Source organism: Sorex fumeus, unplaced genomic scaffold, assembly GCF_029834395.1.
Source record: "Sorex fumeus unplaced genomic scaffold, SorFum_2.1 ptg000092l, whole genome shotgun sequence".
NCBI classification, from domain to species: Eukaryota; Metazoa; Chordata; class Mammalia; order Eulipotyphla; family Soricidae; genus Sorex; species Sorex fumeus.
The window spans coordinates 5,749,440-5,764,141 of NW_026606149.1; the positions used below are offsets into that span (position 1 = coordinate 5,749,440).

General features: G+C 44.2%; 1 protein-coding gene across 2 annotated transcripts in view; it reads right to left on the reverse strand.

The window, feature by feature from the left end:
• Positions 1–833: 833 nt before the first annotated feature.
• The window catches only part of CD226 (CD226 molecule), an 87,527-nt gene continuing 73,658 nt past the window's right edge, over positions 834–14,702 (reverse strand). The window contains exons 4-6 of one of the 2 annotated variants that reach the window (XM_056131542.1): positions 10,922–11,024; positions 6,291–6,342; positions 834–1,003 (exon numbers count right to left, since the gene is read on the reverse strand). In XM_056131542.1, coding sequence (XP_055987517.1) covers positions 890–1,003; positions 6,291–6,342; positions 10,922–11,024 — 269 coding nt within the window. In that variant the 3' untranslated portion in view covers positions 834–889. Of the gene's footprint in view, positions 1,004–6,290; positions 6,346–10,921; positions 11,025–14,702 lie in introns of both variants that reach the window. The other variant, XM_056131541.1, reaches the window with a different exon arrangement.

The window sequence follows — 14,702 nt, forward strand, 5'->3', positions numbered from 1 at the left end:
ATCATTAGCATTGCAGTTAACCATTGTTAGCAGAATCCCCAGTGTCCCATTCCCTTCTCTAGATCAGAGGAGATGGCCAATGTCCCAGTGACACACTTTGGCCCCCGTCTGCCCTGTAAAGAGGAATCTTTAATTAAACCATTTTCTCCTTTCTGACCCAAATGCCTGTTGAATGATGAGTAAATAACCAAATGTTTTGGATCTCTAAGAAGATCAAATCTCTCTCAGATTCAAGAATTATGAAATTCCAAGAGGCATAGTCACAATCTTGCAATTGCCCAGGGGAAAAAATCCTGAATAAAGAGTTCAAACCCAGTAAACAGGGTCAGCACCACGAAGGGGAATCAGAATCTGGTTTATGTCATTCCCTTTTCCAGACATTTACAGAGACAAGATTGTGTGTGTGTGTGTGTGTGTGTGTGTGTGTGTGTGTTTAACATTTTTGGCCCATATCCAGTGGTTCTCCAAACTTATTTCTGGCTCCTTGCTCAGAAAACACTCCTAAGAGGCTCAGGAAACCATCTGGGCTTCTGGGGATTGAACCAGGGTCAGTCGTGAGCAAATTGAGCTGCTTACTCACTGTGCTATGATTCTGGCTCCCAAACAACAAGTAATAAACCCTCATTAGTAACCTGGGTCCAAAGCTTAAGTTCCCCGGCATCATTCTCTTCCATTATCAAGTAAGTTTTTTCTTATATATCAGCCAATTAGGGTCAGCTTGGGGAAATATTTCTGCTCAGAATTTTGTCTAGGCAATTCAGTATTTATTACTATCAAATGAAATAAATTCATCAACCAGTATTCAATATACACAATAAAGGTGGAAAAAAGTTATATAAAGATCCATGTAACATGATCATTATTATTTTGCCTAGATCACGGGGAAAGCTTAGACTCTAGTCTTCGGTCTACGAGAGAAGGTTGGGAAGTTGACATAAACATCCTCTTTCGCACCATCCAGCAGTTGATTGGTTGAGATGGGACTTCGGTAGTTATTGGTTGCCTAGAAAAATAGACGATATCAATTAGCAGTTCACTGAATTTCCGCAGCTAATAGACAGCCAAAAAATAACTCTTCTTTTAATTCAACTACAATATAGTTTGACCTATTACAATATACTTCATCAAACATTCTTGTCATTGTATTAAACTTATGTAAAGAAATCATAGACATGGGGGCTGGAGTGATAGCACAGTGGGTAGGGCGTTTGCCTTGCATACAACCGACCTGGATTTGATTCCCAGCATCCCATATGGTCCCCTGAGCACCACCAGGAGTAATTTCTGAGTGCAAAGCCAGGAGTAACCCCTGAGCATCGCTGGGTATGACCCAAAAAGAAAAAAAAAGGAATCATAGACTTGATTTGCAGAGAAAAATGTAAAAGTTCTATTCAATGACCTGTTGCTATCTTGTGCAATGAATTGCATGTTTAGGTACAAAATTCCCTCTCCCAATGCTAGGCTTTTGTAATTTTTTTTTTTTTGCTTTTTGGGTCACACCCGGTGATGCACAGGGGTTACTCCTGGCTCTGCACTCAGGAATCACTCCTGGCAGTGCTCAGGGGACCATATGGGATGCTGGGAATCGAACCTGGATCGACCGGGTGCAAGGCAGACGCCCAACCCGCTGTGCTATTGCTCCAGCCCCAGAAAAATTTTATTTTATTTTTTATTGAGTCACTGTGTCACCATAATATAGTTACAAAGCTTTCATGATCTTCAGTAATACGATGTTCCAACGTCCATCCTTCCATCAGTGTACAATTTCTACCACCAATATCCCCCCATATCCCTCCTGCCACACCCCCCCCAATACTAGAGACTTTTCTTTCCCTCCCTCCCTCCCTCCCTTCCTTCCTTTCTCTCTTTCTCTCTCTATTTCCTTTCTCTTTTCTTTCTTCCTTTTTTCTTTCTCTCTCTCTCTCTCTCTCTCTCTCTCTCTCTCTCTCTCTCTCTCTCTCTCTCTCTCTCTCTCCCTCTCTCTCTCCCTCTCCCTCACTCTCCTTCTTCTTGGGCATTATCGTTTGCAGTACAGATACTTGAAAGGCCATCATGTTTGGTTGTTTGCCCACTTAAGCACACATCTCCAATCCAAAGCAATCTCTTCCAACTATTATTGTCATAATGGTCCCTTCTCTGTCCCAACCACCCTCTCCCCTGGCCCTTTTGGCAGGCTTCCAACCATGAACCATTCATCCTGACCCTTGTTTTTATCATTAAAAATTATTATCATTTTTATATTAAAATCCTGTTACAATATTTTCCCATGCTTCGTTCCCATTAATTTTTTAATGGATGTCTTAATAAATATGTTAAAAGTTAAACTTTTTTAAAAAGGTCCTAACTTAAAAATAAGCAATTGGACCAAATGGAAAAAATTACTAAGACAATCACATTCCCCTTCATGATGATACTAAACAATCGCTGGTCTCTTCTTTTTTAATAAAATCCGCACTGTCACGTGTTTGTATAGCTGAAAAGACATAAGCAGGAGAGAGATGGAGGAAGGTTCTTTGTGAAATTTCAAAGTTTAGTGTTGCTATTTTCAAGATGAAAATTCAAGAGCCAAAGTTTCTTAGTTACCTTGTTTTAAAAAAGAAGTGAGTTGGTCTGACAACTTTATATTTCACAGCCCAACAGTCCAATTTACCACCTAACCTTCTTACCATCCTTCAAATTTTATTCTACAAAAGTCTGAAAAGGTTAAATAACGGAGGTAGGAAGTTCCAGGAATTCCTTTTCTCATCTGAAGTTCTCAGCAATAAATTCTGCCTTAGATAAGCTTGAGTAGACAACAGTTATGGACTAGAAAGGGAATTAGTACTTGGATATGGAACAGTGATGTTTGACTGCCAGGGTTCTGGAGCACTGGAGCACTGGAGCACTGTCCTCCTATTGTTCATCTTTTGCTTGAGTGGGCACCAGTAATGTCTCCATTGTGAGACTTGTTGTTACTGTTTTTAGCATATCGAATATACCACGGGAATCTTGCCAGGCTCTGCTGCACAGGCGCGATACTCTTGGTGGCTTGCTGGGCTTTCCAAGAGGGACAGAGGAATCGAACCCAGGTTGGCCATGTGAAAGGCAAATGCTCTACCCACTGCGCTATCATTCCAGCCCAAGCTACTGGAGAGAAAGACAAAATAAGCCCAAACTCCTGGCATTTGGTTCCAAATAGAAAGCAACGCATTGGAGAAAGAACAAAAGGGAATGCCCTGCCACAGAGGCAGGGTAGGATGGGGGAGGATGGGTGTGGGAGGGATACTGGGACCCATGGTGGTGGAAAATGGGCACTGGTGGAGGGATGGGTACAGGATCATTGTATAATCGAAACCCAAGCACAAAAATTTGTAAATCTACAACTGTAGCTCATGGTGTTTAACTAATAAAATTTTTTTTAAAAAAAGAAAGCAATGCATTATTAGTGGAGGGATTGTTTATCAAAGAGTAACTTCTTAATAAAAAAAACACACACAAGTTACACTGAGATATTTAAGTAGTCTAAGGCACACATATTGAATTGTCAAACATTTTTTTGTACCGGAGGTTTAGACTATGTGATTTCAACTGCAGATACTTGGAGAGATGGATGTAATGTTAGATTACACTGAGGGACATATTTTAATTTTTTAAACCTTTTAAACAGAACAATAGGTATTCAAAAGACTCTCTTCCCTACAGTGGAGACACACTGGACCTGGGAATAATCATCCCTCATATCTGCAAAGCCAGAGGAAATATTCTACTTTTTCAATTAAACAATTAGGAACAGATGCAAGGTAGAGAGAGTCTGGGGAGAGGTGCTCCAATTCATCAGACTCCACAGCTCATCAGGAAGCGCTGGGGCTCTAGGATGGGAGCTTCCTCTCATTAATAAATTAGTTCAAATGTCATCATGATCACCGATGCCATGCATTGTATCCACCTGTTTGCTATGTTTTGAGTTTTAGGTTTTAATTGAATCCCCATTCTAAATTTAGGACACGAATTCTTTTTTTCCAACGTAGGACCAGAAGTGTGTCCTCCAAATGTCCTTCTCTGGAAAACTCCTCACAAGAGGTTTGTTGTTGACATAGTCCAGAGGAGTTGGACCATTCGACCCAAACTGACTGGTGTGAGGTGCCCAGAAAGTGCTCAGAGGCTGGAGCACATGCCTAGAGCACATGGCAACCTCCTCCCAGACAAGGGGGTAGCTCTCACGATCTTCCTGCCGCTCTGAACTCCAGCAGCATTGTAGGGCCATGTCAGAGCACTGAGCCACACAGACCATTTTCAGGTCAGGTACCTCGTGGGAAGGTCCCTCAAACACACACACACACACACACACACACACACACGCACACACGCGCACCCTTTTAAAAGGGAAGCCACACACACATACACTGGGGAGGTATTGCCACGGGAGAACCAAGGCGAATATGGGAGAATATAGAGTCACCTAACCAAATCCAAGAACGTCCAGCCCCTTCCAGAGGCTGGAAAAAATAAATAAATAAATAAATAAATAAAACAATGAACAAGACCCAGAGACTATAAAACCCAGCTCCCAGAAGAGAACAGCGCAGAGTCTCCTGCCCCCGCGCCTGGCTGTCCTTGCCGGGGCCCCTTGGAGGGGGATGGGTTGAGTTTCCCTCCCCTCCCCGAGCAGAACCCTGGCAGCTGAAGACCTCCAGAACCAACTACAACCATGCTGAGACCACTCTCCACACACATGAAGGTACCGGCAGAGGAACAAAGGCACGTAGGTCCTGGGGCTGAGATCTCCAAGCCTACTCGGATCGAGGCTGAGCATCCTCCACCCAGATCCTCCATTTTCCAGTAGACAGGGGTCACACCCACCAACTGCTCTCCTCCTCCCCTCCCACCCCCCCCCCCATGCACCATGTAATCCCATTAATGGCCAAGACCCAGAGACTATAAAACCCAGCTCCCGGAAGCCTGCGGCCACAAATGAGACATCTTATTTCCTCATTCTTACTTTGGGCTGGAGCGATAGCACAGCGGGTAGGGCGTTCGCCTTACAAACGGCCAACATGGCCGACCCGAGTTCGATTCCTCCGCCCCTCTCGGAGAGCCCGGCAAGCTACCGAGAGTATTCGATATGCCAGACACAGTAACAACAAAGTCTCCAATGGAGACGTTACTGGGCCCGCTCGAGCAAATCGACGATCAACGGGAGGGCCTTTACCTTTACCTTTACCTTTACTTTGGACAACCTGGCAGGCTACCGAATGTAACCTGCCCCACGGCAAAGTCTGGCAAACTCCCCGTGGCGTACCCAATATGCCAAATACCAGTAACAACGATGAGTCTCATTCTCCTAACCCTGAAAGAGCCTTGAATATGGCACTTTTTAAAATCTCAGGGCTAGAACGAAGGAGATGTTACTGGTGCCTGCTCGAGGCAATCGACGAACAACAGGATGATCGTGATCGTGAACAAACGAAGACCCCCAAGGAAGGGCTGATCTTGCTGAGACCTGAAGCTTGGACACAAGCCTCCAGCACTAGGATAGAATAGTTCTGGGCTTTTATATGTTTGTGTGTGCGTGTGTTTCTGGTTTGGGATTTTGGGTTTTGTTTGCAGGCCACACCCAGTGCTGTGCAAGGCTTACTCCTGGGGAAGTGCTTAGGGATTATCCCCTGCAGTGCTCCAAGGACCATATGGAGTGCCAAGGATTAAACTGGGGCTGGCCATGTGTTAGATAAATGCTTTACCCCTATACTCTCTCTCCAGCTGCAAGATTTATTTTAAAAAACCTCTTGGCATGGAGGTATTTTTGTTTTCCCAAGCCTGGAAAACTGTAGACTTCAGGAATATATAATGTTGACTGCTATTATGTCAACAAAATTGCTTGCTTATCCATATTTATGCAGAACCAAGTTTCAAAAGATTTGATTAATAGGAGGATAATTCAAAACTAATTGCTTTATCAAAAAGCTGATACTGTGTGGATTGTAGAGATAGTACAATGGGTAGGGAACTTGCCTTGCATGCAACCAACTCAGGTTCTATCTCTGGCAGCCCCATATGGTTCCCTGAACTCCAACAGAAGTGAACCCTGAGTGCAGAGCTAGGAATAAGCCCTGAGCACAGCTGGGTGTGGCCCCCACACAAAACAAAACAGAGAAAGAGACTGAACTAGAGGCAACTGTATGACTAGGTTATTGAAAGGAGAATGAAAAAAATATATTGCAAACTATATATATAAACTATGTAAAACATATAACATTCAATTATTTCCGTGATAATGCACAGAAAGAATAAACTATAATTGTGGGGAAACTTACCTTATTTTGTGTATCCCAGGACTTCTCAAATAAAATTCTGTTTTGTCGTCGTCTTCTAGAAAAACATTCAGTATAATATTAGGAACTACAAACCAGCACTTGGTTATTTTAAATGTACTTGAGTTCTCCTGTACTCGATCACGGTCCTTACAAAGTAGCATTCATACTGTTTTTGACACACTAACCCAAATTCCATTGACTGAGCCTCTTTTTCATTGTCCTTAACTTCACTAATGAGCTAAAAGCAACCAACTGCATATTCAGTCTGTGTGCATTAGTAACTGATCTCAGTCATTTTACTAAAGATTGGCTCATAGTAGATTATGACATAGACAGCTTACTACCTGCTCCAAATGTTTTAGAAATTTCTCTCTATTCCAATTTCTTTTTAAACACCAACAGTACATAACTTCTTGGATGATTGTGATACTAAACTTTATAAAAAAAAAAAACCCTCCACCTGAATGGATTGCTTTCATTAAAAACTCCATATTGAAGAGGGGAACTGAGGCATAAAGAGAAAAGTTGCATGCAGCCAACCCAGATTCAATCCCCAGCATCCTAGATGGTCCCCTGAGAACCACCTGGAATAATTCCTTTGTGTATCAGCACAAAGCCCATGAGGAATCCCTGAGCATCGCTAGGTGTAGGCAAAGAACAAACAAAAATATAAATAATAATCAGTACACAAATAAAACACAAATCTCTGACTTTTGAGCTTTTTTGTAATTCGCAAAGATTCTACTCATAATCATAGGGTTAGCTGTCCTAAATACGTTCTCAGTTGTGTAAGGATCACAGGTCTAGAATCTACAACATAACGAAGAAGAAACATAACTTGGCATCAGCTGCTCTGTCTTTATCTTGTGCTCTATTGATTTGCATCTCTAAAGTTCAATGTTTTCTGCAAAATAAAGACAGCATACATATTATGGCTTGTTCTAGATTGACCAATTAATGCACTTTGCTTATTTTTAGAGCATTTCCCCAGGATGAGATTTTTAGCACTGAAACTGAGAGATACCCAAGTCTAATTCAGCGTAACTAATACCCCCTGTTATTCGTCTATTGCCTCGAGCAGGCCCCAGTAACGTCTCCTTCATCCTGGCCCTAATTCAGAGTCCACTTGTTAGGAAACTCGAAGCTGAGAACATACATGGAAACAAGTGCCCAATGCTTTCCTCACTCAATCTGGGGCTTTCTCCCTCAGAGACTAGAGCCCTCCTTCGCTCTCCTCAGGAGGCTCCACATAGTAAATGTCACCCTTTGGTTCCTAACCCAGTAAACTACCAACTGATTGCTGAGCAAGAGTCCAGATGTGGAGTCCTAAACCCTGAACATGGGCAAGACCTCGGTCTCACTCAGCATACAGGTTCATCTGGGCTTCTACCTAAGTTGGTCCATCAAAGCCTCCTTGTCAACTAGCTCGAAAACGGAGTTCAGAAGTTCATTGTTTAAGTCCTGGGGACATTTTTTTTAAATAAAATAACCACTACAGATCACTACAGATGCTGGGATCAAGAGAAAAACAAGCTTGGTATGATTTCAATTCCACTCATCCTTTATATCACATTTAACCAAGGGGGATAAAAAATTAAGTCTACAGTTCATCCTAGCTCTTCATGTAAGAGTGATGCATTTTCGGAAAGCCAGTTCCAACATGCTCCCCTTCAGAGCTTCTCTCTCTCTCTCTCTCTCTCTCTCTCTCTCTCTCTCTCTCTCTCTCCTCTCTCCCTCCCTCCTTACCTCCCTCCCTCTCTCCCTTTCTCTCTTTCTCTCTCCTTCTCTCCCTCCCTCCTGAACTCCCTCCCTCTCTCCCTTTCTCTCCCTCTCTCTCTCTCTTACTCTCTCTCTCTGTCTCAGTGTCTCTCTGTGTGTCTCTCTATCTCTTCTCCGTCCCTTCCTCCCTCTCTCCTCTCTCCCTCTCTCTCTGCTGTGCCCCCACTCCTGGATGCTCCCGCTGTCGCACCTGCTCCAGTCACATTGCTTAGCAACCGCTGTGAAACAGGAGAGCACTCCTGAGTGGCACTAATGTCCTAGGTTATGTCCATCAATTTGCTCATTTTTGACCCTGGGGAAGATGGGGATGCCATCTCTGAGAGCAAGAAAGGACAAAGGGCAATTTCCCATTTCACTCAATTAGAACAAGCGCTTACTGAACATCCGTTATTTGGAAAGATGAATGTGAAATGCTAACGTTAATGAGTGAAGCAAACACGACCTGACGTTCTGAACATATGGGACAACAAGGCTGCAGAGGCTGAAACTAGAGAGCAGGAGGAGATGGAAGCGGCGAGCAGCTTGCTGTGATGCTGACGGTGACAGACTGTCTCTTCAGGGAGAGGAAATGGGAACAGCTGCTCAGAGTGGACAGGTGACCCATACCTTGAAGGAAGACTTGGAATCTTGGGGAAAGCGTTTGTTTGCTTACCAAATGGGGAAAGGGCAGGTGTGCTCCCAGAGCAATGGTTTAGCTACAACATTTCCCATGAGATGCAAGGAACATAGAAAGTAGAAAAGTAGGAATGAACATTAGGCTGAATCCAGAACAGGCATCACCTAGAATAGCTCTGATGATGGGGTGAATGACCATCAACATTCTTCTGGGGTCGATGGGTTCGAAATGACCGAGGAAGTCCTTAAATAAAAGTCTATCTGAAATTGGGAGACTAACACCCAAGAATGGCCGAGATAAGTACCAGGAGGTTCACTCCATGACTTGGAGGTCAGCCGCACAAGTTGAGGGAGAAGGCAGCTCAGATAGAGAGGGGAACACCAAGTAAAGGTTGTTGGGAGGACCCTCCCAGGATGAGAGATGCATGCTGAAAATAGACTATAGATCGAACATGATAGCCACTCAATGCCTCATTTTCAAACCACAGCACCCAAAAGGAGAGAGAAAACAAAAGGGAATGCCCTGCCACAGGGGTGGGGTGGGATGGGGGAGGTGGGGAGGTGGGAGGGATGCTGGGAGCATTGGAGGTGGGGAATGGGCACCGGTGGAGGGATCGGTACTCAATCATTGTATAAGTGAAAGCCAAGCACAAAAATTTGTGAGGTCAACAACTGTACCAAATGGAGTTTCACTTAAAAAAAAAAGTCTATCTGTGAGAAGATGAATCAGGAGCATTTGATGGGTTTAAGAGAAGACAGCTGACAGCAGGCCAGTGGGTTGGAGAGAATTTCTAAAACCAGGTGAGCAGAAGCAAGAGTCCCCCAAGGCTGTGGAGATATGAGCGTGACTAATACCCCCTGTTATTCGTCGATTGCCTCGAGCAGGCCCCAGTAACGTCTCCTTCATCCTGGCCCTGAGGTTATATTCAAGGCTCTTTAGGAGAATGAGACCCATCATTGTTACTGGTATTTGGCATATTGGGTACGCCACGGGGAGTTTGCCAGACTCTGCCGTGTGGGCAGGCTACATTCGGTAGCCTGCCAGTTTGTCCAAAGTAGGAATGAGATAATAAGATGTCATAATAAGATGTCATAATAAGGTTCTGGGAGCTGGTTTTTATAGTTTCTGATACCCCCAGATGAGGGAATGCATATGACTGAGTTAAGATGAGAAAACCCAATGGAAACCCTCCTAGTAAAGCAGGCACACTTGAGAATGTGTGTGTGGCCGTTTTGCAGGGGGTAAAAAAGTAGAAATGGAAAGGTTCGATCAAGCCGCAGACACATCAGCGCCTCGGATGTGTCAGAAACGCAAAACGCAGACAGATATCTGAATTTGGGTCTCATCCTTAAGAAGACAAAACTTCAGGAAAAGCATGGTGTAAGGAGTAATTCCGGTAATTCCAGAATGATTATAGCCATATTGCAACAAATCCCCACCCAATAGAGCTGGTAGACTGATGATCATGAACAAGCTAGACAAAGGGAGAGAGTCCAACAATAGTTTTCTAGGGAACTCCCAAGTGTGGTCTGAGAATGTAAAAAGTTGGAAATTTAGGAAAGGTCAGACAAATGACCAAATACTCTCTCCCAGAGATCCCCTTCCAAGCTCTTTCTGACTCACTTAGAAACATCACCTGTATCGCCATTTAAATGTATTTTTGTTAGCTTCTTAGAACGTGTGCTTCTTTATAGCTTGCACTCACCACGATTGCACTAACATTCTGAAGAAGGAATAAATGAAGGTCCTACTGTTCCACCCTTTCTCAGAATGGATTTCTCTCCCTCCTTCCCTTCTTCTCCCTTCCTCTCTCCCTCTTTCACACCCACACATGTGCACATGTGCAGACACATGCATGCACGCATGTACACACAGACACAGGTAAAGACACAGACACACACACACAGAGACACACACCATCCTACAAACTGTCTTCCTTGCATAAGGAAAACAGAGGCAGGAGCAGAGGCATCAGGCAGGAAGCTGACTGCCAGAACTCCACATGGGCGTTTGCTGATCTGAGCAGACAACCAACTCCTACCAACTCCTCAGGGGTGTTCTCTCGCTTCTCGCTGTATCACAGGTACTGCTCTTGGCTGTGGAAGCGCAGCTTCCCGAACATATGTCACCACAGCTGGACCAACTCCTGGATCAAGATGCCTCTCCTCCACCACCATCAGAGTGACTCAGCGTGAACAGTATCACAAGATTTGTAAGCGGACCCCTAAATACTCACCTGTTAAAGGAAAACGTGGTGATTAACGTAATTATGATAATCAACATCAACAATAAAACAGTCCCTCCGGCCACGATGAGGATGTACAGGCTATCATTTTTACCTAGGAGGAAAAAAAGAGGTGAATGGAATTAGGAATCCATCCAAAAGCAGAAACACACAGGGCTGGGGGAGGAAGGAAAGGATACACAGATCAACTCAGATTAACCATTTAAAACCAATAATCGAATAAAAATAATTGGGTGAGATAAGAGGGAAATTTCTTTAGAGCCTTCTAATGATTTGACACTTCAGAGATTCTTACTGATTGCTTGGTTCGGAGTTAAAGAGAAACAGGATAAAAGAAGAAAGGCTGGGGGTAGGTTTTGCTTCATTCTCGTGAGGTCCCACACACACACACAAAACCTGATGTAGAAATCAGAACTGTAGAGACATAAAGTTGGCTGCTTGCATTAATGAGATGCACAATCATGGGTCACCTACATGTTTCTAAGAAGAGTTCTAAGAAATTGTTTCTATGCCATGAGAGTCCGAAACTTAAAACAAATAAAGATACAGGGTGGAAAGGTGTCACTCCGCTCAGCACTTAACTGGAAAAAAAAGTAGTCCAGAACTCAGACATGGTCATGACGCTTCCTGGTTGTCCAGCAGTGGCAGGTCCTGGACTTTCTCTGCTTGGCCCCACCTGCCATGTACTGGGAGGACAATGGGCACAGTTCCAATGACATCACAGAATGTCATTGGAGAGAAGCAGGTGAGGCAACAGTCACAGGAGCAGTGGAGAAGCCGGAAGCTGCCACAGGCCACAAGGTGCCCCACGTGACCTCCTGCAGGAAGAGACTGCACTGACGTGCTCCTGGGAACTTAGGACTAAGCGCTGTGTCCTACTCCTCGCCTGCAGGAAGGGCCACGGGGCCTCACCAACCTGTTCCTCTGGAGAGGAAAGCTGAAGCCTATGTCCCGATAGCACTTGTTCAGAATTCCAGTACAACAACACGATTTTCTCTAGCTTCCTCTATCTTTCCCTCTGTTTTCTTCCTCCACACACACTAGCTGCAATTTTTCACACAGTCAGAGTAGAACCGTTACCTCCACTTGTCCCTTTGTGAGCTTTCCTTGCAAGGAAAAATGAAGTCATGTAATAAACATTTTTTAATTATAAGAAACTTCATCTAGACAGTGACTATGAGGCCTTGAAATACATGGATATTTTAAACACTTTCTTGGTACGGAGGGTCTAGGAATGACTTTTGTCCACTCTGAATGAGGGACAGGAAAGCTAAATTTATCTGAAATAAGAAGGAGACTGTGATTAGGGCTGAAGAGATAGTACAGCCCATAAGGCTGGTTTGCCTTGCATGGAGCCAATTCAAGTTGAATCCCCAGCACCCCATATGGTCCCCCAAGCATGCCAGAAGAAGTGATTCCTGAGTGCAGAGCCAAGAATAAGCCCTAAGTACCACAGGGTGTGGTCCAAAACCGGGCAGGGGGGCGGAGGGGGGGGGGGGGATGAAATACAAGATCATATGATAGAAGGAAAAATCAAATTTTTTCTCCAATAAGAAATGAATCTTTTTGAGTTCCCGACACATTACCACAAATATACCACATTACCACAGTTGGGCCAGGACATAGCTTCAAAGGACAAAAGCATATACCTGACATGCACGGGGTCATGGGTCAGAGCAGCACCGTGCACCTCCCAAGTGCCCTGACCCTGGAGGGCCCTAGCACCCCTGAGGCAGAAGTCAGGCAAATCAGGCAAAAATAATAAGTGACAAACTACCGGAAATTTGTTTGCTTTGTCATAAACCATCAAAGGCTCCTGCTTGGTATACTGAAGTCATTTGAATCTAGGAGATGCCAAGATGTCAAGGTTAAACCCAGCAGGCAATCAGTGAGAAAATCAAAGGGGAGATTGGAAAATTCATTGACATTATCTTGAGAAAGGCATTTTACTACCTTTTTTTTTTTTTTGGCAGGACTGTATAGATTCCTGTTAAGAATAGAGCCAGAACAATAGTACAGCAGGAAAGGCGTTTGCTTGCACGGGGCTGACCCAGATTCGATCCCTGGTATCCTATATTCTTTCCCTAGCACCACCAGGAGTAATACCTGAGTGCAGAGCCAGGAGTAACCCCTGACCATAGCCAGAGGTGTCTCAAAAAGCAAAAAAAAAAAAAAAATGAAGAAGAATAAAAGCTGAATAGTATAGAGATCTATTTTTTCCCTACAAACATTAGAAGAAATTAAGTGAATAGTTTCAATCTCTGGAAAGGAAAATGACTCTTTAGCTGGTCAAAAACAAATATAAGATGAATTAGATCAATAAAGCTATTCAAAAATAATCAAAATTAGGAGCGATAGCATAGTGGTAGGGCATTTGCCTTGTGCGCAGCCAGCCCAGCCGAGCCAGGTTTGATTCCTCCACCCCTCTCGGAGAGCCCGGCAAGCTACCGAGAGTATCTCACCCGCACTGCAAAGCCTGGCAAGCTACCCGTGATATATTCAATATGCCAAACACAGTAACAACAAGTCTCAAAAAATGGAGACATTACTGGGCCCGCTCGAGCAAATCGATGAACACTGGGAGGGCAGACAGACAGACAGCACCCACATATATAGAGAAACCCAAAATGAACTAGTATCTGGGCTAAAACACCCTTGTTATTAATAAAGACAGTTTGAAGATAATAAGATAGACGCGCATCAGCAAAAATGACTTGAAGGTATCTGAAAAGGAAAGTGGAGGGGACCATCTGAGGCCCAAAGGGAGCCCCTCTGCACCCAGACCTGGTCTTCCCCCGATGTGGGCACACCCACCAACTGTTGTAAAGAAAGGCACAGAACATGCTTACGGAACACACACAAACACTTCTATTTCCCACTGACTCAGAGATGTGGCGAGTCCCCGCCAGCAATAGATCAGTGTCTGGGCCCACATCCCCAGATGCTATGAAGCATTTGCATTCCGGGGCCCAGCCAGGCCTCAGAGGAGCCCAGGTGGGAAGGAGGCCATGCCTCTTGGTCCAAACACACTCTGGAGACACTCGCAGAAGGAGCGACACTCTTAACATGTGCCTCTTAACATCTCACCTCCGTTAAGAGACTGTGCTGTCAATAAAACAAAATTACACATTAGCACTTTCTGTCTGTATTTCTATTTTAAAAAATCAAAAAATTAAACTACTGTTATTGTATAAGTACCTGAAAACATATTTTTATTCTTTTGTTACTATAAACTTTTTCACAAAGCATGCCAAACATTTGGATAAAGTGATTTGAATAAGAAAACAACAACAACAACAAAAAAGAGACAGTGCTCTTCACACCAAATCACCCCAAACTCCACAGCTGCAATCCTCACCCGTGAACTGTATCTTAACCATCTCGGGCTGGTCAAACCACAGATCACAGAACCCTGTCCTTTTCTCAGCATTCTTTTCTGTATTGTTGTTTTTATTATTAGGGTTTTGGGTCACACGCAACTGTGTCCAGGGCATACTCTCGCTCTGCATCCAGGGAGGACTGCTTGTGGGTCTTGGGGGACCGTATGTGGTGCCAAAGATGGACCCTAGGTCAGCTACCTGCAAGGAAAGCGCTTGACCCCCAGTGAAGCCCCTCATTTCAGAGTTCCTGACCAGGAAGGTCTAGCGGGGCCCCGTAATTCACATGTTTCACAACATTCGGGTGATGTGGGCCCAGAACCCCTTTTTGAGAGTCACACTAGAATAGTGTGTAAAGAATTCGAATAGGGGCTGGAGCAATAGCACAGCAGGTA